The sequence below is a fragment of the Sarcophilus harrisii genome, chromosome 1 (genome assembly GCF_902635505.1).
Source record: "Sarcophilus harrisii chromosome 1, mSarHar1.11, whole genome shotgun sequence".
Lineage (NCBI taxonomy): Eukaryota > Metazoa > Chordata > Mammalia > Dasyuromorphia > Dasyuridae > Sarcophilus > Sarcophilus harrisii.
The window spans coordinates 658,915,069-658,941,805 of NC_045426.1; the positions used below are offsets into that span (position 1 = coordinate 658,915,069).

Here is a 26,737-nt window from a genome sequence, read left to right on the forward strand (position 1 = left end):
CCATAAACTTCTTGAGGGCAGGGTTGTTAGCTTTTTATCTCCAAAGACTAATGGAGTACCTAGATTAAAGCAGCATGTTTACTGATCCTTTTTGTTTCTTCCTTTTCAATAAAATAAATAAGAATTGATTATATTCATTACTGCTACCCTTTTTTTAAAAATTGGTCCCCTGCCGATTCTCTCCATTTGTTCCTTGACTCGGATATTCCATCCCCTGCCAAAAAACTTCTCCTGTGGTATTATTCTCCATGCCTGGAAGGTATTAAATTTCATATCTACCTCTCAAAATCTGCATGTTTCTCTAAGGCACAAATATTGCCTCCTCATCCAAATCAAATTAACTTGTTCTTATTTATGTATACAAATAATATCACTAAGAAGAATTTAAATGCATAGAACACACTTTATCTTTGTCTTTGTACACCCAGAGCCTATCACAGTGCTTTGCACAAAGTAGGATCTCAAGAAATGTTAACTGAACTAAAAGGACATCATATGAAGAAAATAATAACCGTCCAAGGAAACAATGAGATGGATATAAAGAAAGCAGCATGATGGGAAGGCAAGAGCATTAGATTTGAACTCCAAAGTACTAGGTTTTAATTTCAAGTCCTATTACTTAGTACCTGTGTGACCTTGAGCAAGTCTCTTAACCTCCCTGGACCTCAGTTTCCTGATCTGTAAAAGAAAGGAGTTGGACTAGATGATCTGGGCTAGGATCCACATGCAGCAGCTTCACAGACAGCTCCTTAGCTTCCTTGCCATGGTTAGGAAACCTTAAGGAATTTACTATGAGAATGAAACGGAATTCCTCTTTTAAAATGTTATAATTACCTGGATAATGTGACAAAGTTGTAATGTTTTGAACCCTGATTTGGAGTAGCTGCAATGCAATATGTTACGATCTCAAACTGTTTCATTTGGCATTTATTGGAGTTTTGGGGGCAAAATCAATAAGAAGGTTCATGCCTTCTAAAAATGCTTTCCAGGATGAACAGACCAGTTTACTAGGTATTTCAGGCTCAAGAACGGCTTTTTAGTGCTCATAAAAATCATGGGAATCCTCCGCTAGTCATTGGACCTCAAATAAGAGCCAGAAAAGAATTCAAATGAACTGTTTAAAAATAACAAAGACAGCAGAAAAAGATATACTAGCTATGTAGTAGCTTTGTGATGGCAATGAAATAAAAACTCAAGGAATGAGCTCAATTCACTGAATGGCTGAACAAATGATATTATCATGTGATGGAATTGTGGTATAAGAAATGATGAACGGGATGATTTCAGAAACACCTGGACAAACTTTTATGAAGAGTGAAAGAGAGCAGAAAACAATCCTTATAATAACAGGAAAGACAAACAACAACTTTAAAAGACCAACAATATTGATGAATGCAAATGAGCAAATACGATTCCCGAGAACTAATTGTGAAATATGCTATTCACTACCTAAGAATGAGGTGATAATTCAGGATAATAAGGAAAACATTTTTTTTCGATTTGGTCAATGTAGAGATTTGTTTTTCTTAACTATTCAAATTTCTTTTCTATTTGGGGGGTGCTGGTGATAAGATGGAAGCAAAGTAAGAAAAGGTGAGAGGGGGAAAAAAGGTGGATTTTCCTTAATTAGCTTTATAGAAAGGTGGCTAGATTAAGGGAACTGTGTTATGGCATACAGATTATTGGGAAAGGGATAAAGAGGTAAAGGATGTGGGGAAAGGACAGCAGAGGAATCATGGGTGAAAGGGGCAAATAATAAAGGTAAGTGAGCAGGGATAGGATGATGCATATGTGTACATATAGACATATACATGAACATATAGGTATATATTTGTGTATATAAACTTAAATATAACCATGCTTAATTATAGAAAAAATTAAATAAAGTAAAAAAGTACAAAGCAGAGAACAAAAGTAAACAAAAGAAGGACAATTACAAATATAATGTGTTTTATTATTATATATGCTTTCTTGAAACGGAAATTTATAGTTATATATTTTGAATCCTCTTATATATTTTGCTGTGCACACACATTTTTTTTCCTTTATTTCTTTTTCCTGTTTCTATTTCCCATAGCCAAGAGAAACTCACAGGATGAACTTGAAAAACTATTTTTTTTCCTGGATGTGCCTTCTTTGGAATATATATCATACACCTGGAATAATTTTTGTTTCAGATTTACAATAATTTATAAGTTATTATATCTTAGTTAAAAAAACAAACAAACAAAAAAAAACTTCCTAGGACTAATAAGGAAAGGAAGCACCAAAATGTTTTTGGCCCACTTTCTCTAGAACATATACAATACATCCATTTGAGGCACAGTTTTGCATAAAAATTGGCATTTTAATGAATTAAAAAAAAAAACTTTAAAATTATTCTGAGCAAATGCATTCCCTACTCATAGTCTTCCTAACCACAGTTGGTAATTCTACCGAACACTCTTGACTACTGACCTATTTAGCTAAGACTCGTCATCAGAATAATCACACTTTGTGGAAGGAGCAATAAAGATCACAAGCATGGAATGGACCAATTTTTCCCTATAAAGGTAAGGAAGCCTGAGGTTCAACTGGTGTAGACAAATAGGTTTTAAGTCTACGATATGGCTTCCAAATTATGGTAAGGCATAAAACATCTAGCCCAGGAGGAATTACTGCCCATTCTAGTTAATAGCTGTTTTATTGCCTTGAACTTAATAGATGGATGGAGACAGGGGAGACTGAATTTCCCTGTATTAGTTAGGATATTGTATTCGGCTGCAAAATTGCCTTTTCATGTTTGGTTCAATATTACATGGTTTATCAAAGTTTCTATTCTATTCTATTCCCAAATCTAAATTACAGGATGGGCTTCAGACTTGACCAAAAGCACTGTCACAAGAACTACTTCAGCAGGGCAGATCTCTACAAAGAGCCACTGGTTCTTACTTCCTAATCTCACACTACTTACCAAAGATACAGAGACCCTGAACAAAATAGGCAAAATTAAGGGCTTCAGTATCATATCCCTTTATATGATCCTTGGCATTTCAAAATTCTATTTTATTTGTACTAGATGTCACTTAACCTCTACAAGAAAGGGAAACAGTGATGTCATCAAGAATAACCTTTCTGAAACCTTAGTCAAGCAAGGGAAGGTTGTAATGAATACCTGATACACAATGCATATATGTGTGGGGTAATTCACCAAGCAAAATTCTCCTTCAACACCTAACCATGGCACAAAAGTTCTCAAAACAACATGACTAATGCTTCAGATTGCAGTTCTACTCTAAGGTTGACAAAATATTTCCCTCACCATAACTCTACAGAGTGTGCATTATAAGGATTATTATCCTTATTTTAAAAAGAAACTGAGGTTTTAGAGGTAAAAGTTGTGCAGCGGAGAGAGCTCTTAAGAGTCATGAAAAATTGAATTTGAATCTTTTCTCCAACACTTTCTAGCTGTGGGACATTGGACAAGAAACTTGACCTATCTGCCTCAAGTTTCCTGATTTGTAAAATAGTGATAATAATACCACTTATTTCTTTAAATGTTTGTGAGGAATGGACGAGATGGCACGTAAAATATACTTTAGACAGTGAGCTATAACATGTCAGATATAGATCCAAATCCCAGTCTTCTGAAATCTTACATTCTTTTGAGTCTTCAAGTGATGTTTCATACCAACTAAGCATAGAGTACAAGAGACACAATAAGATAACGTTTCAACCAAATGAAGACTTGCATAGCTAAGTGTAGAGAGTACAATCTGCCAGGTAAAGAATGCATAATGGACATAATATCTCAGGGGACAAGGTGCTGTCCTATTGGAATGAGGATCTTTACACATGCAAGTTGAGGAAGTGTATGAAAAACCATTTGAACATAATGAGATTCTCCCAATTTTCTAAATGAAATAGAAAATTTAAATTGGGGAAATGTCTTACTGTTGTTTTTAAAATGGGATTCCCCTGAAGCTTTTTTTAAATACATTCATCAAACAATCTTTTTCTCGTCCCCAACCATACTGAAAAACTTAGAAAATAAAGGAAATGCGATCATCAAATGCATAAAAGTAAAAAAATCATTTTGTCAATTCATTCTTATAGGGAATTCTGATAAGAATCACCTACTGACCATCAGTAGTTCTCCTTAAAGTTAAGAGAGATATCTGTGATTCTTTTAGAACAACTCAGTGTTAAAACTCCTTATTTGACAATTACTGGAAAAATCGCTATGTTTACAACAATATCTTAATCATACAATTTCAAAAGAAAATCAGATCAATGTTATACTTGAGTCAACTCTTAAAGGATTCTAGCGAAGCTGAAAGATGGAAAGTGAAGAATATTCTAGACATAAAGGACAACCAGCACAAAGGACAAAGGAAGGAAACAATTCAATGTGTGAGGAATAGCAAGTCAGCTGGAAAAGCTGATACAGTACATGAAAAGGAACAAAGTACAAGAACACTGGAATGGTAGGAGTTAATAAGGAGCTCTTGGAATTTATGGAATAGGAGAGTGACATGGTCAGACTTGCTTTGGGGAGAGCAATTTGAAAGCTGAACAGAGAATAGACTACAGTGTAGACAGACCTGAGGCAGGCAGGCAGCAGGATTCTATTGCAATAGTTCAGGCGTGTTGCGATGAGGGCCTGTGCCAGAGTAGTAGCAGTATCAAAGGAGAGAAGAGTGCCTGTAGGAGAGATGTTATGAAGACAGAAATGACAAGATCTGACAACAGACTGGGTAAGAGAGATAAGTATTCTGAGCCACAGTTGAGGATGGTTATAATCTGGACAATAATAGCAAGGTTGGAAAGAAGAGAATGTTTTGACCATTCCGGACTTTTTAGATTTGCCATAGTTTTTTGCCTGAAATCCTTTTATTTTCAGTTTCCTTTTAATATTTTAATATTTTGTCTTCCTCTATCAGAATGTATGCTCCTTGAGGACGGGGACTTTCTTTTTTTTGCTTATATTTTTATTCTTAGCACTGACCAGAGTACTTGGCATATAGTAAGTGACTTGTGTTTTGTTGAAAAAAATAATGAATTCTGTTTTGGAAAGGTTCAGTTTGAGATGGCTATAGAAAATCTAGATATGCTAAATTCAGCTGGCATTGAAGAACTAAATGAAAGAACAGGAGAGATCCAACAGGGTTGGAGCTAATAAATCTGGGAATTACTGCAAAAATTAAAGCCTGTAGGAACTAGTAAGATAGTATACAACGAAAACAGAAGGTGGCTAGGGACTTAGAAGACACCCACAATAAGTAGGCATGACATGGATGAAGAAACAGCAAAGAAGATTGAGAAGAAATTGTCAAATGAGTAGAAAGAGAAAATCAGGGGAGTGAAGTCATGACAGCTTCAAAGAAGAGAAATCCAAGAAGTGATGGAGATCAATAGGGAAAATTAAGAAATCAGTAGTACCTTGGAAAAGCTTCAACAGTTTCAGTTGAATGATTCAAGTCAAATGATAATAGTAAAAAAGACCCAAATTATATATATGAATAATTTTCAAAAAGAATGAAGATTAAACAATTCTGAGGTTTCACCCCACAATCAACAAATTAGCAGATGACAAAAAACTTGTCAATATTGGAGTAATTTTGGAATGACAGACATGTAATACACCATTGGTAGAGCTGTAAACTATGAACTTGTCCAACCATTCTGCAAAGCAGTTTGGAATTATCTGAATGAAATACTTAAAATGCCCATACTCTTTGACCAATAGATTCTACTAGGAGACAAAAAGAAAGACAAATAAAAAAGTTCCATATACATAAAAATAAGTATCATACCACTCTTTGTAGTATGAAAGAAACAAAGAGATGCTTATTGACTGGGGAACGACTTAAGCAACTGTGATAATTTGAAAGTTAAGGAATATTACTGTGGTATAAGAAATAACTAAGATGGATATACAGAAGCACAGAAAAGCAAAACAGTGATTCTAATACTTAATAAGGATTAATCCACTCTGAGAAATAATTCATTTGGACCCCACCCCCCCATTCTATTCCAATCAGTATTAATTTGATAGAATATTAAAGTTCTGTATATAAGACTCCAGGGCTGTGAACTCCAAATTCTAATTTGCTCTAATCAAATCTAAGTTTAGATAAAGTTAATTAAAGGCCCTCTACTCTTGTTTTGTTTTGTGATGGTGACCAAGTCTAGTGTGGCAGAAATGAAAAGTGCCCCAAAATATTTTTGTACCCTCAAATCAATCACTTGTCCAATAAATGCAGATGACCATCTTATGAAAAATTAGGTCACTGACTGTGATAGCCTAACTTAAGATGAAGTCTATCTATCTTGTATGGAGACATTTCTTGCTTCACTCAACTTGTGATCCTCTTGACATGTTATTTTGCTTATTCAATGGAATTATTTTTCATTTGCTATAGTTGTTCCAGAATTTCTGGACACATCTAACTCTACAAAAATAGGGCCCTAGAAGGAGAAGGGATCTCAAATTGTGAGGAAGATCTGAAGTCCACTTTATTAGAGGGGATCCTGGACCCTTTAATAAAGGGCCACTGGCTCATAACTCTGCCTCAGTTTCTTTTATTATAGATGGGATGATCCTCACACCACACAAGTATGTCCTAAATGTTACGTTTCCAACCCAACTTAGCTTTTGCTCCTGTGTAGCTCAGTAAAATTTCCTCTTGATTCTTGGAATAATGAATTGACATATCTCACTAAAGAATTAACATGTTAAAACAGATCGACTCAGATTCAATTCCTATCCTTATTTTTAAATTCAGCCTTCACTTATTCCACACCTGAAGAGGCAAGCAAAGTTAGCTATTTTAGAATTACTAGCATTATCTAGCCCCTGATGCATTTCCTCTCTCATACCTGTCTGCTGTTCGGTCCCGCATTCTGTCCCTCCTTCGCTGTTTCTCTCTCTTCTTTTTCACTTCATCATCTTCATCACCCTTATCCCCTGCAACAGAGAAACACATTTCAAGTCAGTTTGAATAAAGACAAGCTAAGCATTGAGGACCTTGTGTAAAGAAATTCTGTCACCTTATTCCCCGATTTGTTTAAGGCTTTAGAAAGACAGATACTCTTCTAATAGCAGGGTCAAGAACACTTGGTACCAAGGGACTTTAAAAGGCTTGGACTCCTCTGGGATTTTGATGAGAAATCCAATGTTTTCCCAATGGAAGTGATTAAATCATTAAGATGCTAGAACATTAGGGTGTGCCAAGGCTGCTATTACCAACCCTCCCCAAAACATATGGTATCTTTCAGCTGGATGCCTCCATAGCCTTCTTCATTTCTCTTTCTGTCATCACTGACTTTTCCCCTATGCTAACTTATCTTACTTTTCAAGTCTAACAATATAATACTTCAATTTTCCAGACCTAAAATATATAAACTGTACTTCCTTTAAGACCAAATTTTGTTATAGATAAGAAGATGGTAGCTTCAAAACCTCAAGGAGGTTATCTGTTTTACATACCACCTCCTTACCTCCAGCCAGGCCTCATTTATTCTTTCAATTGGTCTCAATCTGAACTATAGCAGCTTGGCCAATATATGCTGGCCCAACAAGTGTCTTCCGTTCATAAAAGTTATAAATCTATCATTTATCCAGGGTCAGAGGTATCAGGGGAATAGGGAGGAGCAATCCTAGAAATAAGAGATGGAAAAGACCAACAGGTCCTCCAGTCCATCCCCTGGGGCCAGTGCAGGAAGCCCCCTATAAGAAAGGTATAGCCCAGTGCCCCAGAGTCAAGGAGTTCAGCTCATATAAGTCAGTGACAGGGATAAGGGAAGATCCTGAAGACCAGGATCCCACAAAGAGGGCTGGGGAAAGGGACAGGAGACTGGAAAAAGGATCAATAAGCATCTGAACTGTAACCCCTACCCCTGATGCCAGTCACGAGACTGTCCCACGAAGATGGCGACCGGCGTGCGCTGCTCAGAAGCCTCTCAAAAGGGCGTGGGATTTTTGGCAAGAGGTCACTGCCTGAAACTATTACTGCTGTTAAATAGCAAAGTCATTCCGGGTACCAGGACCTGTGCGCAATAAACATTTCACCTTCGCTTTAGCATAGACCCCACTGCAAGAGCTGTTTAGTGCTCTGTATGGTCCCATGCTATAGACATAACCTCTTCAATAAACATGGATGGAAGAATCTCAGAAGGGTCAGCTAAGCCCTGAAAATATAAGAGAAGGAAAATCTTAAGGGAGGATCCTGTACAGAAACAGGTTTATGTGAGTGGAGGGTCAAGAAGGAATCAACCTTTGGTTCTTCCAAGTTGTGTTCATCTAGAAAGGACCGAGAGGGAAAGTAGAAAGAAGGGGTGTTTGGAAAGACCACCACCATTTCCAAGCTCCAGTTTTCTATTCCCTTCTGAAGGGTCTACTGTTTAGTCTGGTCTTGCAGTTTAAGTTGAAATCTTTCCAGTGCCACTTCCCCACAGTGTGGCTAATAAACTACCAGACAATTAGTAGTCTTTTGTGACCCCAGGGGTAGGCCCTCTCTGGCTCCCAACAGGAAAATGTGAGAAAAGCCAATGGGACAGATGGAAAGGACTTGATCCAAGTCCACTTGCCCTCCCCAAGGCCCCTGTTTGGGCAGGTATTTCCCGCCACGGTCACTGAACACAAAGGAAAGGGATAGAGGCCCCTGCACTGTAGTTCAACACACTGCAACAAAGCATGGCAGTGAAAATGGAAATCAAATTCAAACAGAAACCAAAGAAATAACAGACTCAATGAAATTCAGGAAAAAAAAAATAGTTCAGGGAACCTGCATTGGCCAAGGGGGAAAACAGACTGGATGGGATGGATGGAACCTCTTCTCTCTCTGATTTCTGTGATTTCCTCTGTCATTCCTACAGAAAAATTACTTCAGACGAGCTGAGGTGGGCTTTCCTTTTCTACCATCCTATGAGAAACCTGCTTCTTGATTTAATTGTTGGAACAAATGAAACTGTTTCCAGTAGGTGCCACATCAAAGACATCTGAGCAAAGCCTTTGTGTGATCCCCCTACCCTCACAGCCTTCCCCAAGCAAATGTAGTACTTTCTCTGTTCCATTTCACAGAACATCAGATCCAATACTTGCATACCAACCCCTCTTCTACTACTGAACCCCACTAAAAGAGAGAAAGAGAAGGGGGTAGAGGAGGCAAGAAGGGAGAGAGAAAAGGAAGGAAAGAAAGAGGAGAGGGAAAGAGAGAGAAAGAGAAGGAGCAGGAAAAAAGAATTAGAGAATATAGTGGCATAAGGTGGGGGGGTGGGATGGGAGGGTGATACCAAGCTAATATATAGAGAAACTCTTAAGAGCAGGAAGATGCTGGGTAACTCCTACCTCTCCTCCTTCCTTCTTCATCCATTTCCTCATCCTGAAAAAGATACAAAGTTTGAGAATGATACAATGTCTTTAAATAGCCAACTCCCTATCAAGAATAAGAATCTCAGACTACTATCCTATTCTCTCTTCCAACATTCTTACCTCAAACTCTGACACCTTCATGAAATAAATAATGGGATCTTGATATTTGCTAAATTTTGATACCATAATTAAACAAATGCACAGTACATGTTGAGGATTTTTAATGGGGCTGTAGCTAGTATGGCTCAATTCCAAACAGAGAAACTGGGAAAAAAAAAAAGAGAATTCAGAACTAGTAATTAAATCAAGAGCCCTCATATTCATTTTGATGCTCATTAACATATATAAACTAAATTCTATTAAGTGATTAAAGAATAAGACAATTGAGATAGAACATTTACTCCAATGCCCTCATCATTTTACTGATGAATAAATATAAGATCCATAAAGGAGAGGTGTTTTATTTAAGGTAATATACAAGTAATAAGTAGCAGAATCAGGATTTGAAGCTCTTACTACTAACCCAATTACTTTTTCTAGACATCAGGAAAGATTAGCAGACACCAAAATTTCAAGGATATTTGCAGGAGATAAACAGATTTTTAAAAAATCAGATCCTCCAAACTAAAACAGCATGGAAATAAAAAAAATCTTTAAAAAAAAAAATCTTCCTTCAGACAAGTACATGTTCAATAAGCATACAGATATGTTAAGAGTTCCCACTGTGGATATCCTGGGGGAGATTCCAACCTCTTTTCACTCATAATTTGAATATATCCAAAACAGTGCATTATGTACACACATACACACAAAACTTCCTGTGAAGAATGCTGCCAGAGCTAAACAATTTAATGCAAGCATTTTCTACTACTAATGGGTCTTTGGCCTGAAGCATGTTACCCTCTCAGTAACATTGGGGCAGGAACTTATTCCACATTGTTAAGCTGTTACTGCATCTAAGATTGTTATAATGTTAAAAGGGAACTTCAGATATCAGCCCAGATGTCTATGTCCAAACGATCACATGAACAAAAATATTTAGAGCAGCTCTTTTCTTAGTGGCCAAGTAACCTTGCAACGGGGAACAGCTGATGGTGTAACTGTGATAAAATATTATTGTGCTGTAAGAAATGACAAAGGGAGTAGTTTTAGAAAACTAGGAAAACATTTATGAGCTGATACAAAATGAAGTGAATAGAACCAGTATATTTATATAGTTTTATATAATAACAGTATCATAAAAACAAATCAAAAGATTTAGGAACCTCTCATGACATACTATCTCCTCCAGACAGAAATGGACTCACAAATACAGATTAAAGCACAATTTTTTAAACATGAAATGTAGGAATTTCTTTTACTTGATTATTCATATTTCAATGTATTTTGTTTTTCTTATTTTCTCAACAGGTAAGGGTGTAGCTCAAAAGGAAAGAATTCAGAACTGAAAATAAAAGTGAATTAAAATTAAAACTAGTTCAGCCTTCTCATTTTATAGATGAGGAAATTAAGTCCCAAGGGAAAGGAAGTGTTTCCTTCAATGTCAGAAGGTCAGTTAGTAGAGTAATTGGGACTAGAACCCAGATCTTCTGATTTCAAATTTAAGAATTTTTGTACTGCACAGCACTTAGGCAGCAGAATTATTGATAAATTAAATAATATACCCACACAACTGTATTTTAAAAATGGAAATTTCTAACTTTACAACAAAGCTACCTTTTAGGCTTGAGGATAGAAGGAAAAAAGATCCCATCACAGGTTTGAATCTCATCAATAAATTTCAAGGTCAAATGCAGGCACAATGATCCAATCAAGAGGTTTGGGTAAGAATAGAAAAGCAGCTGGCTGGTGCTCCAGGGATCAGTGAGAAGGTGAAAACCACTACAGAGAAAGAGAAGAGCTGAGCGAAAGTCTCATAGATGATGGCCTAAATTCACTCAATGAGTAGAATATCTAAGGGACTAAGAAAATTATATCACCTTTTATTTATCAGCTAAGTGATATTACCACCATCATTAGGAAGAGATATTATAGCACCTGGAAATTATTTTCATTTAATATAAGGGAAGCCCAAGTTAAATGATTCCAACAATAAGCCACAGAATGCTATTTTTTAGTTGAATGCTCCTAATCCCTGGACCCTTGTTTTTCTTAAGGTTTTGGAATTTTGAATCCAGAATATTTGACAGCTGGCCAGGATGTACCAAATTTGCTAAATATCACTTATGAATTTACAAGAACCGCATGCTGACAAATGGAGATACTAAATTAAGTCTAGAGACATAAGGCATATTCAACAAAACATCTAATAAGACTATAATTTTTTATGATAACATAAAAAGGTAATGAACTTGAACATAAGAGCTGCCAAAGAGAAAGATTAAGGTAGCGATTAGTAAATCTATAAAGATTTACAGTTCTGGACCTAAAAGAAATAAAAATGTAGGTAAGTAAGAAAATTAGTAAATATATATATATATATATATATATATATATATATATATATATACACATACACACACACATATATATATATATATATATATATATAAATTATAACTGTCATGCTGATATTAATGCTTGATGCCTAATACAGTGTTACTTCAATAATTTCTAAAGAACTACAAAAAATTTTGCAGGACAATAATGATTCTTATAATCTTGAAAAGAATGTTGAATTAAATCTACTCATGGATTCATTTCTGCAATTAAGTCCATAGGAAGTGGGATAAAATGAAGTCTACCAACACTTGTTCCCTTCTCTTTGTGAGAGCCAAGTAAGAACAGATTAAGAGTTAAGAAAACTTGGAAAGTAGAGGTGGAAAAACAGAAGATCTATAAAGATCACTTACACCCCTGTTGCCTTCATCTTCCAACTGGTAATCACCATCTCCACCATCTGCCAGACACAAAGAAAAGAGTCAACATGGAGTCAAGGATTTTAGTTCTCTCCAACCAAACACTGAATTTGCTTTCATATGTTCCCTACCCAATAAGTGGCAATTCTGCTCATCATGTATTCAAAGAAAGTGCACACAAATATATATTTAATAGAACAAAGTAGTCTTGTGCTTCAAAGCTTATGCTAGCAGAAAATAAGTTTTGGTAGTTATGACCAAACTAAAGACTTAAGTATGAGCTGGACGGCAGATTATACAATACCAGGCAACCTAATTCTGGAATGATTCACAACCAGAAGGCTAACTGTAGAGTGATTAATTTTTTGGTAACAGCACTTCACAAAATTTCTACAAAGATGGGAATGAGTTACAATCCATGGTGAAAGAAATATTCACATCAACAAATTCATGGGACTCTGTAGAACTAACGTTAAGAACAGAGTTCTTAGTTGAAAAAAGATATAGGATGACTAGTTGAACAATAAGACTAGTTGAAACAGAGACATAGGATAGACTAAAAGGCTCTTGCTAAGAGGAGAAAGCTGAATATTTAGAGGGGGAAACAGATGCTTGTCTTCCAAGAAATGATGAGAATGCACAAGTGCTTTCAAGTGAGATAACATTCAGAAAGAAGGTAAAAGGAGACCAGCATACAGTGACTGATGAATGCTTTCTAAGAAATCCTCAAGGGGCAGCTAGGTGGTAGTGGATAGAATACTAGCCCTGAAGTCAGGAGGACCTGATCTCAGACACTTAACACTTCCTAGCTGTGTGACATTGGGCAAGTCACTTTACTCCAAGTGCCTCACCCAAAAAAAAAAAAAAAAAAAATCCTCAAAAATCAAGAACACACCATCAAAGTCTGATATGTGATATGCAGCCAACCCTGAAAGAACTAGGAAAGAATCGTTAAAACTTAAGAACAATAGCATTTCCACCAAGGGTTTCAAAACAGAAAGGCAAATAGAGGAAACAACAGCTAGTGAAATAACCAAATGGAATCTTGATTTTTGGACCACTGATGAAAAAATAAGAATGACAGCCCCTAGGGTTTACCATCTTATAAAGAATGCACTAATCTAAACAACTAGAAACAAAGCAGAAGCCCACCTTATGGGAGACAGGTAGTCACAGTGGGCAGGGTACTGGGCCTGTATCAGGAAGACAAGCTCAGATTTGGTTTCAGACACTTACTAGATGTGAGAACTAGCCAAAATCACCAAATTTTGTCTGCGTTGGTTTCACCAACTGTGAAATAGGGATAATAGCACCTACTTCACAGACTTGTTGTAAGGATAAAATAAGGTGATATTTGTATAAACTATTTAACACAATACCTGGCACATAGCAAGCTCTATATGAATGCTGATGCTTTAGCCTATATTAACAACAAATAGGGAATGGCTAAACAAACTGTGGCATATGATTATAATGGATTATTACTGTACCATATAAAACAATGTCTATGAAGAATTCAAAAAAGCAAGGAAAGACATGCATTTATTCATAGTAAAATCACTGAAAAGGGCAAAATATATAGCACTTTTCTCTTTTCTATATACGTACAACGTATATATAATATTGGGCTATCTTTTTAAGATTTCTTTTTTATTCTAGATTACAAGAGATAACTGGCTGTGGGAAAGGAAATATTTAGAAATGAAGATGCTATAATAAAAGATAATACTCTTTAAATAGTCTTGCAAATGGAAGTGGCAGAATTTTAAACTAAAACAAAGGGATGGTGGTAAAAAGAGTCTGTGTGTGTGTGTGTGTGTATAAAATATACACAGTGAATCTATATAATAATAGGAAAGATAGCCACATTCACAAAAGAAAGATTCCAAAAAAGGATCTGCCACTAAATCTTATGGCTTCAAAAGTTTACACATAGCATCTCAACATTTTTAAATACCATTATGTGTCACAGGCTATGGTCTATACTAGGGATACAGAATTAATGAAACAAATGCTGCTAGTAATGAGTTTCTAGAGATACTAACAGAAACTGGCAAATTTGATCTCCTAAGTATCACTGAGATTTGATGGAATGGGATCCATAATCGCATTATGTTGCTGGGAGCATACACATTTTTTAAAGGAAAAGACTTAATAAAATGAGAAAACAAAATGACAATATATGATAAAGATATATTTATGTGAGAAAATAGGAACCAAGGGAGAAAGGGCAGAGCATGGTAAAAAACATTTGGATGAAGAGCAGTATAGAAAAAGAAACAAAAGGAATATTGTCCATAAAATATATCAGAGATCACTTAGGCAAAGAAGTAGATCAGGGGAAAAAATATATTACATGGTAGAGAAGAGAATTTAGCTATTAGGACATTTTTTGGCATGTTCTCTTATTCTCTGCTCAAAATAGCATTACTAATAATTTGTCTTAATAAATAGCTTAAGTTTTCAGCTTTAAATAAAGGGAATTGCTCTTCAAGATCTGTTTCTCACCAACAAAAAGAAACTAGCTGGTAGTATGAAAATTAATTATGTAGATGTTTGTTACCATGCCATCTCAGAACTGAGTAAGGAAAAGAAAAGCAGGGTTTAATCTAAACCCAAGATTTTGGCAGAATAGATTTCAAAGGGTTATACTCTGAAGAGTATAGCTTGAACAGGATAAGAAGCTGAAGAGTATAGCTTGAACAGGATAAGAAGCTAACAAGAATGAAATTCCAAAGACACACAACTCCAATGAGAAGGGAGATAGTTGTTCAATGACACTGACTGAGGTTGATTAAATACAAGAAATTACCAAAGAAATTTAGATTTGAAAAAGACATGCATGGGAAAAAAAATTTTACATGAAGGGCTGAAAAAATTGGAAACCATCTTGGTAAAAATTGGGTTTAGCCAAACATCCTTAGACTGGATATTGGATCTGAATATAAAAGACAATATAATTTTTTAAAAATTTTTTGTATCTTTTGTAGCTGAATGGGCTGACAATTCTTAACTAAATATGGGACAGAGGAAATCACAAAAAGAAAGTTTTTGAATGAACAGAATTTCTAATTTCTTCTAATTAGAAGAAAAACAGTAAACTGGGAAAAGTCTGCATCAAATATCACTGATAGGAAGGCGCTTTACTTCTAATAAGGACTTGATAGCTAAGATAATCCAAGAAACACAAGATTTAAGAGTTGTACCCCATTAAATAAATGGTCAAAAATAGTTTTCAAGTATATTTAACTACAAGAAATAATATGAAAGGGTGCCTTTCCTGCCCCCTTCCAGCTGGGCTAAATCTTCCTCTCAAAAGAACTTAAGCTTCCAACCAGCAGTCATATTTTAATTGGCTCCACCTACTAAACCTTGATTTATCAACTGAGTTGCACCTCCCTCCCATCCCCACACTTTGTCCAATTCTAGCTCTGGGAACAGTGATTAGATAAATATTGCCATTGCTTCTGGAAAGGACATGGCTCCATTCACTATCCTCCTGACTTCATCTTTCTCAGAACATTCCCCTTCCCTATATATGTTGTCTCCTTCCCCCTCTTTAACCCTCCAAAACTTATACATCATCTAACAGTTGACAAGTGGTTGATAAGTTATCCTTTTAGTTTATTTGATTTACTGACAAAAAAATGCAAAATCTAGCTTTGGCAATAAGAGCTGAGAAAGAGATTAAAGGAATAAGAATAGGCAATGAGGAAACCAAATTATCACTCTTTGCTGATGATATGATGGTATACTTAGAGAACCCCAGAGATTCTACTAAAAAGTTATTAGAAATAATCCACAACTTTAGCAAAGTTGCTGGTTATAAAATAAACCCACATAAGTCATCAGCATTCTTATATATCACTAACAAAATCCAACAGAGTTACAAAGAGAAATTCCATTTAAAGTAACTACTGATTGTATAAAATATTTAGGAATTTATCTGCAAAGGGAAAATCAGAAACTTTATGAGCAAAACTACAAAACATTTTCCACACAAATTAAGCCTGATCTAACCAACTGGAAAAATATTAAATGCTCTTGGATTGGGCGAGCAAATATATTAAAGATGACAATACTCCCTAAACTAATCTATTTATTTAGCGCTATACCAATCAGACTTCCCAAAAACTATTTTGATGACCTAGAAAAAATAACAACAAAGTTCATATGGAAAAACAAAAGGTCAAGCATTTCAAGGGAGTTAATGAAAAAAAAAAAAAAAATCAAATGAAGGTGGCCTAGCTCTACCAGATCTAAAATTATAAAGCAGCGGTTACTAAAACCATCTGGTATTGGCTAAGAAATAGACTAGTTGATCAATGGAATAGGTTAGATTCAAAGGACAAAACAGACAATAAACTTTAATTACCTAGTGTTTGACAAACCCAAAGACCCCAGTTTTTGGGATAAGAATGCATTATTTGACAAAAATTGCTGGGAAAATTGGAAATTAGTATGGCAGAAACTAGGCATTGACCCACACTTAACACCGTACACCAAGATAAGGTCAAAATGGGTTCATGATCTAGGCATAAAGAATGAGATTATAAATAAATTGAAAAAGCATAGGATAGTTTACCTCTCAGACCTGTGGAAGAGGAAAGAATTTATGACCAAAAAAGAACTAGAAATCACTACTGACTACAAAATAGAAAATTTTGATCATATCAAATTGAAAAGTTTTTGTACAAACAAAACTAATTCAGGCAAGATTAGAAGGGAAACAATAAACTGGGAAAACATTTTTAGTCAAAGGTTCTGATAAAGGGGTCATTTCCAAAATATATAGAGAATTGACTCTAATTTATAAGAAATCAAGCCATTCTCCAATTGATAAATGGTCAAACAATATGAACAATTTTCAGATGATGAAATTGAAACTATTACCACTCATATGAAAGTGTTCCAAATCACTATTGATCAGAGAAATGCAAATTAAGACAACTCTGAGATACCACTACACACCTGGTCAGATTGGCTAAGATGACAGGAAAAAATAATGATGATTTGTTGGAGGAGATGCAGGAAAACTGGGACACTGATACATTGTTGGTGGAATTGTGAACACATCCAGCCATTCTGGAGAGCAATTTGGAACTATGCTTAAAAAGTTATCAAACTGTGCACCCTTTGATTTAACTTAGTTTCAATTGATCAAGGATGGACAGAAGCAGCTACACCCAAAGAAAGACCATGAATGTTCAAAGAAAGAGAATGAATGTAAACTGCTTGCATTTTTGTTCTTCTTCCCGGGTTATTTATACCTTCTAAATCCAATTTTCCCTGAGCAACAAGAGAACTGTTCGATTCTGCACACACATATTGTATCCAAGATGTACTGTAACCTATTTAACATGAATAGGACTGCTTGCCATCTGGGGGAGGAGGTGGAGGAAGGGAGGGGAAAAATCAGAACAGAAATGAGTGCAAGGGATAATGTTGTAAAAAAACTACCCTGGCATGGGTTCTGTCAATAAAATTATTTAAAAAAAAAAAAAAAAGGAAGAAAGAAAGAAAAAGAAAAAAATGCAGAATAATACCTCACACTCGGCAAATTGGGAAAGATGACAAAAGATGGGAATAGTCAGTATTTCAGGGGTTGGGGAAAGAGTGACAAACTAATATACTACTTGCTAATGGAGCTATGAATTATTCCAACCATTCTAAGAAAATCATTTTGAATTATGCAAAGAGAATAACTAAACAGAGATCCCATTGCTGGGCACATGCCCAAAGAAAGTCAAATACCCCACATAAAACAATTTATAGCAACACTTTTGTAGCAGCAGCAATGTTCTCTTCAAAAAAAAAGCTTAGGTTTCTGACACTCCTATCTGTCTGAATGAAAAACAGCCTTGAGGTACTCTAGGCCCTCTCTGATGTTTGGCTGGTAGACCACCAAGCGCAACTCAGGCAGGGATGCTTTGCTCAGCTGAATCAATCAGAGATGTTTACCCTTCTTGACATCCTCCTGCAATGGCTAAATAAAACTCCTTTTGGTAAATGTTGAATGACCTTTCAGTGTCTCATTTCATAAAATTATCAAATCTACTCTACCAGAGGAATGGCCAAAGTCAGGTTCATCCCAGAATAAAAAGCATCATAAAAAACAAACAAATGAACAAAAAACTCACACCTTTAATAAAGGCAGCTTGAATACCAAGAGATGGCAAAGCTGCCACTGTTAGAGAGGATTCTTTTAGATCCTCTTTATGAGGTCATCTCAGAGCCTTGCTTTCCTTGGTTATGTTGTAGTTAATAAATGATATCTTAAAGTGGTCATTCTCATTAATTCCTCCTGATGTATGGGTTAATATATGCCTGTCACCCAACCCCCCAATTGTGAAGAACTAACCTAGCCCTAACCTAGCTCTAGCTGGCAAACATGGCCCCCAAATGGATGTCCAACTGAAGAGAAGATTCTCCTGCCCCGGGGAATATGGTTTAATGGTTTCTGTGGGCTGAACTGTTTTTCAAATAGCTTGGGTTTAATAGAGCCAAGTCTCTTTGATTTAGAAAAGACTTGGTTAGAGCATACAAAGTTTTGCCATTTTTAGGGGATAGAGGGGATCTAAAAGCATGTGAACTAGTCTGACCAAAGGACAAGTGATCTTCCGGTACAGCTCCTGAAGGTGAGTTTTGGTGTCTCTGTCTCTCTGTCTCTGTCTCTCTCTCTCTCTCTCTCTTACACCTGTTGGCAGCCATTTCCAGATGTGACTCATCTTTTACCTTCTCTTTCAACAGCCTATAAGAATGGCAGCCCAGAACTGAGCTCCTTCCAGATTTTGTTGACTGTCCTGGATCTGGTTTGACCTAGAGTTGAACCAAGAAGTAGATGCCTACCTTTGCAGCCTCTATTTGTTTAAGAAGCACTGGCCAGTTTATGTGGCAAAGTGTTCATACATGCCTAATTGGACATGAGAGGCACCTATCATTTATCTTTTGTTCTAAAATTCTAATCATGTGGCTTATACTTTTAGAGTTATTGTTAAATAATAGATTTTCATTACATAGGAGTCATTTTTGAAAGCTGTTACATTCATTACTGTTTTGACCATTTCCTCTACATATACCTGATGACAGTTCCACCGATTCAGAAATTCTACTTTTGTTGTGTTTCATGGCAGTTATTAAATACCTCACATTCCCTAGATTTTCTGGGGAATAGTTAGGCAAAAGCAAAAACACTCAAGTCTTTTTTTCAGAGGTGTACTCCATTCATAATATTGTATTTCTTAAGCTAAAAGAAATGAAAGGGGGATGAAGAGTATATATGGGCAGCTCAAGGAGTTGAGTCTATACAAAGAATGCCTTTGATGACCACTTTCACTGATGTTTCAGGATACATGCAGAAGCAGTTCTGCTATAACACATTATATACACATATATTATACTTGCATAGTTATGCAAAATAGCATAATGAAAGCTACAGGGTTTAAGGGAAAAATGGGGTTGGGGACACTACAATGAAACTTGATCCTGGGGAAGCCACCATAGGCTCAACACAAGGATGCCCAACCTTGAAAACTGACAAAGCTAACCAATGACTCATAAGATGGCACCTCCCTATGCACAGATAAAAGGGAGATTTTGAAAGAATCCTATTCAATGAAGTAATCTGGAGAACACTCCCACACACCACTTAAGGCCCTTCTGATAAAAAAGGTATACTGAAAACCATCTCAGGCTAGGCTTTTCCGAGTGGGAGGCTCAGGAAGAGCTGGGGTCAAACTTGTATTTGTTAAGAATCTCTCTATATTCCTTTCCTTTCTCCATCTGCCTTTCCTGGTTTTCATCTTTCATCCTCCCAAGTATTACATTCCCCATCCCCTCTAGTAGTTCTTATCTATTCCTGGATCAAAGAAAAGGACCATCAGAACATTTTGTTCTATTTGGAGCCAGACATCTCTTCTTTCCAAAGGTCCCACATATAGTGGGATACCACCATATGTTGGTGTCACCTCTCATCAGTATAAGTCACCATCCATCTTAATGCATGCCCTACCTCACCTGTGTACTCCCCAATGCAGTTTTCTTTGATGAGAAATCTCACATAAGCAAATGCAAAAATCATAATATGCTCAAAATGTTCCTTAATGTATCAATTGCACTTTCAGAACAAGCACCATAGCAGGACTACTATATAAATAGTATGGTATTCAGAGGAAAATAGTATCTAATGCTATAGATATTTGAAAAGGGCAGTTGCCAACGATGAAAAAACAAAATTTTAATTATTCCAATGAATTTCTGAACAGCACTGCTGTATTTGGTTATCAGCAGGCTTTGCTAGTTCTGGCAAAAAGCTCAAGAAATCTCTTTGTCACAATATAAAACCAACCACTTACATTGGTGACCCAAGCCCATTGTGATACAAAAATAAAAATGATAAATAATACTTCTCAAGTGATTTCACGTGAACATTTAAGAATACTGTTGAGAAATTAACCCTAAAAAGTTTCATGCGTTTCCTGGACAAGTACTATTTTCACCATATTTCAAAAGGAAAGCAAAGAATAGAATATATTAAACAAAAAGTAAGATTGGAAAAAAAACAACAGAACTGTCATTTCTTTGATATAGGGAGCTGCTTCTATCAATGCAGACTAGCACCTTCTTTGCAACTTATTCTTGCTTAGAGGGATTGAAAAAGGAGAAAAAGTAAAAATGCTCAGACTGAAATGGCCTGAAACCCTGAACTTCAAAAGTCTAGGTGTGAGTCTAGGTGTGCCTAAGGCCTGGGGGCAGAGCTCAGTGAAGAAACCCAGGCAACTAGTAAGCCAAGCCAAACCAAACCAAATCAAGGATTGATGGATCACCCCAAACCACAAGTACAACCAAGGAATGAGCCTGGACCTGACTCAAAGGCTGGAGACACAAGTACAACCAGTATAAAACTATCATAAATCTAGAGATGGCCCAAAAAACTAGCCTAGAAGGAAATAAATTATTAGCTGTCTGTAGAAATTAGATGCAGAGACTTAAAAGGAAAAAAATGTCTTTCCCCCAAGGTATATAAATACCTAGAAGAAATAAAGAGATAAAATAAAATTAAATGCTCTGTATATAAAATTGAAAGTGACATAGTTAAAATAGACAGTACTAAATCTCAGTCAAAAAAAGGTCCCTAAAAACAAGAATAATCCCATCTTAAACCAATGTTTCTGTAAACCAGCAAGAAATGTTACAACAAAATAAAAAAATTAAAAAGAAAATACAAACTGATATTTAAAAAAAAAAACAACACAACCTTTAAAAGCTGGTCAAAAACAGCTATTTAAGAACTATAGGACACTCTGAAAACTTTAAATTTTTAAAAACTCTGAAGCACTATAATTCAAGAAATCATCAATGGAAATTGCCTATCAGAAGAGGCCAAAGTAAAAATTGGGAAAAAAAAAAAAAAACACTCATCATCCCCCCAAAGGAAAAGTCTAGAAAATCATAACAAAATCAGGAGCTTCCACTTAAAAGTACTGCAAGCACACAGAAAAAAGATTTTAAGTATCAAAGAACTACAATCAGTCTTATACAATAACTGGAAGTTTCTATAAACAAAATAACTTGAAAAAGATGAAGCTTAGTATAACCACAGGGGGAAAAAAAATGGGGGGGAGTATCTTTAATACTGGAGTATTAAAAAGAGGAGTGGTCAAGTATTTCTGAGTAACATCAAGTATTTTTGATGAAAAAGAACAGAGTTGAGTAAGAACCTGAAAATAAAAGCATGCATGTAGTGATAGATGAAACAGTAAATTTACTGGAGCAGTTGAAAGGAGATATATGTCAATGTAGTGCTAACATTCTAATAGGAGAGAAGGAAGTGTTCCTTCAATTAATAAACATTTTTAAAGCACCAACTGTGTGTCAAGCAAAAACTATCTTCATGAAGTGTCAAGGGAATTAAAAAAAAAATAGTTCTGGAAAGTAGACTGAATGTGTTCTGAGAATTATAAGAGAATGAAGGCAGAACAAAAAAGAATGCACTAGAATAAAAGAAAAGAAGAGGGATACAGAACATCAATCCAATATTATAGCTAAAACAGATAAAAGAGAGTTCAAAATACATACACCCACAGTTTAATGTAGAAATAAATCAAACTTAACCTGAAAATAAGTGGGATTAGGGACTAAGTATTATCTTCCCTCTTAACTAATTCCAAGAAAAAGAAACTCCCCTGAAGAGGAGTGTGGTAGAAAAAAAATGCAATGGTTTAAAAGGTTTAAAGAAAAAAGAGAAAAGAACCAGAATTTAATGAGGCTAAAAAAGCACCTTTCAAGTAGGGAAGCCTGATCAGACTGCAGCATAGGAATGTAATGAAAGAGATAATTCAGAAAATCTTTTAGGATTATTGATATGAATCAAGTGAACAAACCAAAATAGTATAAAGGACTATAGCATCATAAAGTAAAATAGCTTTGAAAGGCAAGAAAGGAACAATCACATCTCCAGAGAACTAATGATCATATTATGCCCCCATCCCTATCTTCACCCCGGATAGAGAGGGGAGTAATACAATGTAAAGAAAGAGCTATTTGGGATTAAGTGTCTTGCTTAGGGTCTCAGGGTCACACAGCTAGGAAGTGTTAACTGTCTGAGGCTAGATTTAAACTCAAGTCCTCCTGACTTCACTATGTCACCTAGGTGTCCCAACAGAAATATTTTTGGACATGGCCACTGAATGGATTCATTTTGCCAGCCTATGTTTGTAATAAAGGTTCTTCCTCCCCACCACACACACACACTTACTTCAAAAAGAGAAAGAGGGTTAGGCTGAGTGATACTAATACTGATACCAAAAAAGAAAGCCAATGAAAGTTTTTTTTTTAATATTCAGAAGAGAAAAGTTGGAAGTTTACAAGCAAGTAGATAAACAGAGTAATTTTGAAAGTAATGTATGGAATTTATTATACTTTTCTTTTTTAAAAAAGCTCTATGAAATGAAGTTTAATAGTTTCATATATAATCTGTTTTGTGTTTTACTATATTTAGATAAATATTTCAGAAATATTCAATTTTAAAATAATTTTTTAAAAATTAAGAAAATTAACATAATACATTAAATAAAATAGGCAAAATATCAATCCCACAACAGTGTTCTGGAACTTACCATTATCTGAATCATCTCCTTCACTGTCTGTTCGGGCCTGTTTGTAATCTGGTTCCTCACCACTTTGGGACTGCTTACGTTTCTTGCTTATGCCATCTTGTCCAGAGTGATTAAATCCCCTTCTTCTGGACTAAAAAAAAAAAAATTTTAAATGGTACTGTTCAACTAACCAAAAACAAAAACAAAAATAAAAACAGAACCAAAGAAAGAATGAAGCAAGGTGTGGGATCATAAAGGAAAAAGGAAAACCTAATTAAAAATCATTAATTGGCAGTAATTAAGGAGAAAAGAACTCACCCGGTCTCTCATTCTGTTCCTAGACCTGCCACATCCATAAGGTATGTTGCCAAACCTGCTCATTCCTTGCATGCCCATCATGCCATAATCGGGGACCACAGCTTGTGAGAACAGAGATGGTAGTCTGTTGGGGCAAGGTCCTCCCATCCCCCTTCCACCCATATAGTTCAACTCATTCCATCGAGCAGACAAACGCTCTGAGCTTGAGGATGGCATGAAGTGGTCATTGCGAATATAGGTGTTGGGATGACCCCGATCCCGGAACTGATTCTGACACTTTTCCTGAACAATGCCATAGAGAGATGCTCGGTTATGAGACAGGTCTTGATGGTCATCATACTGACTTCCAAAGCCATCATTCTGATTAGGTCTGAGGTCATAGTCATAATTGTAGCTCGAGCGGTAAAGATTGTGATCAGCCATTGAAGCCCTGGAGTTATAGGAGTCAAAAGACTCAAATCTGAAAGAGCTGAAGAATAAGCACAGAGCCAGGTCAATAACTTATCCTGCTAAACAAAATGCTCAGAGAAAATCAAAGTTAGCCTCAACATCGTATACACACCAACATCCCAAAACAAAGCATGAAGCCAAATGCATTGGCCTCTTTTCACAAAGACTGCTTTCAACAGGCCTTGTTTGTAGCTAGTTGAGAGCTCAACAAAAAAAGATTTTTCTTTCATTAAATAAATCACACTTTCAAACAAAAATGCTTGAAACATACAGGCAGCACTCCCAAATTTCATCCCCAACATATTCAATTTGTTAGTTTCTTCAACTGACAAGTGCAAAAGCAGGTGGTATTCCTTGCTACGTTTGAGTTCAATGACTTTTGGATTTTGGATTTAGTGAACTTAGGGTCTAAAACTAGATCCACAACAGAGTTTTAGATGTAGATTAGGCAGCTACAGAAAGTTAAGCCACATTAAAAGTTAATGAATCAACAGATCTGCTTAAAATGCCTATACCCTGTCAGATGGTCTCAATTCATTTAGTGCAATCTGAAGAGGACTCAAGAAACCCAAAACTTTGTCTGGGAATAATGGACCCCCCTCATTCCCAAGAGGAAACGCAAGGATCTAGTTTCCATACTGATGTATTTGGTATGAGCTAGCACTTGGTGCTACTCCAACAAGAAAGCCTGTAATCACCTCTCCTGGTCTTCCATGCCCTCCCCACTGCCGCCGGCCCCGCCCCTGCTTCCTTCTTTCGACATCATGTCCAAACGTTGGTTGATCTTGGCAATGAGGGAATCAGAATTATCAGTGACAGTCTCTGTTCCATAGGTGGCGATCTGCACAGCAGCACTCCCATCTCCAAGGCTTGCATTTTCTGTCTTGGGAGCCTCCCATGAGGCTGTGCTGTAGTTATATGTAGCTCCAGTAGTAACTCCAGTGTTTTGGGCACCATAATAATTATAACCTTCATAGCCTAATGGAAAAAGAGAGCATCAAAATGAGAGCTCAACAATCAGGAGGACGGTCTTTGCTTGAAATACACGAACTGGATTTGGTAGTGGGGAATGAAATAGTTATAATTCAACAGAAGTTATACTTTCTGAGATGCAAAAGATTGGCTTAGCAGTCAAGTTCTACATAGAGTTATTATTCAGCCTTAATCATTACTTATTCAATGCAGCACAGAGGATCAGCACACGAAGGGACAATTAAAAAGGGGCTGACTGAAGAAAGATAGCTAACTCTTAGGAGCTAGGTATAACTGTAGGCATTTTGTAACTTAACTCTGTTAATTTTCATATTTTTAGTTTCTTGAGTAGCCTCTTAAAAGATTCTGTTACCAAGATAATCTATATGTACATTTCTAAAATAGCTATCCTTTCTAAAAAGATTATCTTCAACTTTCTGATGCTATCCTTAAAAAAACAATCAAAACTAAAAAAAAACAAACAAACAAGCAAAAACTCATACTTGAAATTTTCCCTTTATCTTTCCTCTCTTTTCTGAGGTCCTAAACACTACCTAATACTTTAGGATAGATCTCTAAGGACCAAGCAGTAAAAAAACATTAAGAAGCATCAATCAAATCATTATAATTCAACTTCCTATTACTCAAGAGGACAGTGGAAGAAACATTAAGTATGAAAAAGGAGTTTCTACTCTATGACGTGTAGAGCTACAGTAAACTGAGTCATTAATATATTTGGGTTGGCCCAAAGACCTAGTTAGTGGGATACTGGATTTAGAATCAGAGGCCTTAATTTGAATCTTGGTTCTTTAAAATAGAAGGCAAATGTGCAGCATAATACATGTGTACATATGTTTAGAGGAGTTGCACATGTTTAACCTATGTTGGATTGCATGCTGTCTGGAGAGGAAGTGGGAAGGGAGAAAAGTGTGGAGCATGGGATTTTGTTTGGGTGAATGTTGAAGATTGTTTTTGCATGTATTTTGAAAGGTGGAGGGCTATTATAGAAAAAAAGAAGGGGCAGCAAAATATAAGTTTGTTTCCTTATCAACAAATGGAGGAGGTGGTAGATCCCTAAGGTTACTTCATTCCTCAGTCTATGAGCCTATGAACTTCTTTATATCCTTTATATCCTTCCCTGAAATCCAGAGCCCAATCATAGCTAGCAGCAATTCTCAAGATCAAATTCAAAGCTTGATCCCAAAGGTGATCAAAGTCACCGAAGGAAACTCAACCCCCCTTTCCCCCCAACATAAGCTTAAGCACATACCTTGCCAGTTGGCTGCACTGGTCCCATAAGCACCTTAAAGGAAGTGGGGGGGAAAAATACACAAAACCTTTGTTTTCAGAGTGGATATCAAAAAATACATTTTACAGAACAATTACACATATCCATTTTATTTTCACATAAGAAATGGTGGAAACATCATCCAAGTCCAGGTGCAACAAGATCCTAATTAGCAATGGCACTTCTGAGCAAAAAAGATTATCATCATGTCACCTGGTGACACGAGAAAAGGTACATATAGAAATTTTAAGTAAATTTCTCATAAAACCAACATGAAGAGCCAAAACAGAGCAAATGAACCATGGCCACTTTTCAACAAAGGAAAAAAAAAATAGAGTAGCTGCTGACAACAGTAATTATTGTTTTTTATTTTTGAAGTGGAATGGAAAAAAGAAAGTAC

At 36.0% G+C, this 26,737-nt stretch overlaps 1 protein-coding gene across 3 annotated transcripts in view; it reads right to left on the reverse strand.

Annotated features, from left to right (window-relative positions):
- The window catches only part of AKAP8 (A-kinase anchoring protein 8), a 56,646-nt gene that overhangs the window by 13,703 nt on the left and 16,206 nt on the right, over positions 1–26,737 (reverse strand). For 2 of the 3 annotated variants that reach the window (XM_012542365.3, XM_031947935.1), the window contains 6 exons: positions 24,776–25,055; positions 23,628–24,096; positions 23,331–23,460; positions 12,208–12,254; positions 9,332–9,365; positions 6,862–6,949 (listed from right to left, as the gene is read on the reverse strand). In XM_012542365.3, the coding sequence (XP_012397819.1) occupies positions 6,862–6,949; positions 9,332–9,365; positions 12,208–12,254; positions 23,331–23,460; positions 23,628–24,096; positions 24,776–25,055 (1,048 nt within the window). Of the gene's footprint in view, positions 1–6,861; positions 6,950–9,331; positions 9,366–12,207; positions 12,255–23,330; positions 23,461–23,627; positions 24,097–24,775; positions 25,056–26,319; positions 26,353–26,737 lie in introns of all 3 variants that reach the window. The other variant, XM_003760964.2, reaches the window with a different exon arrangement.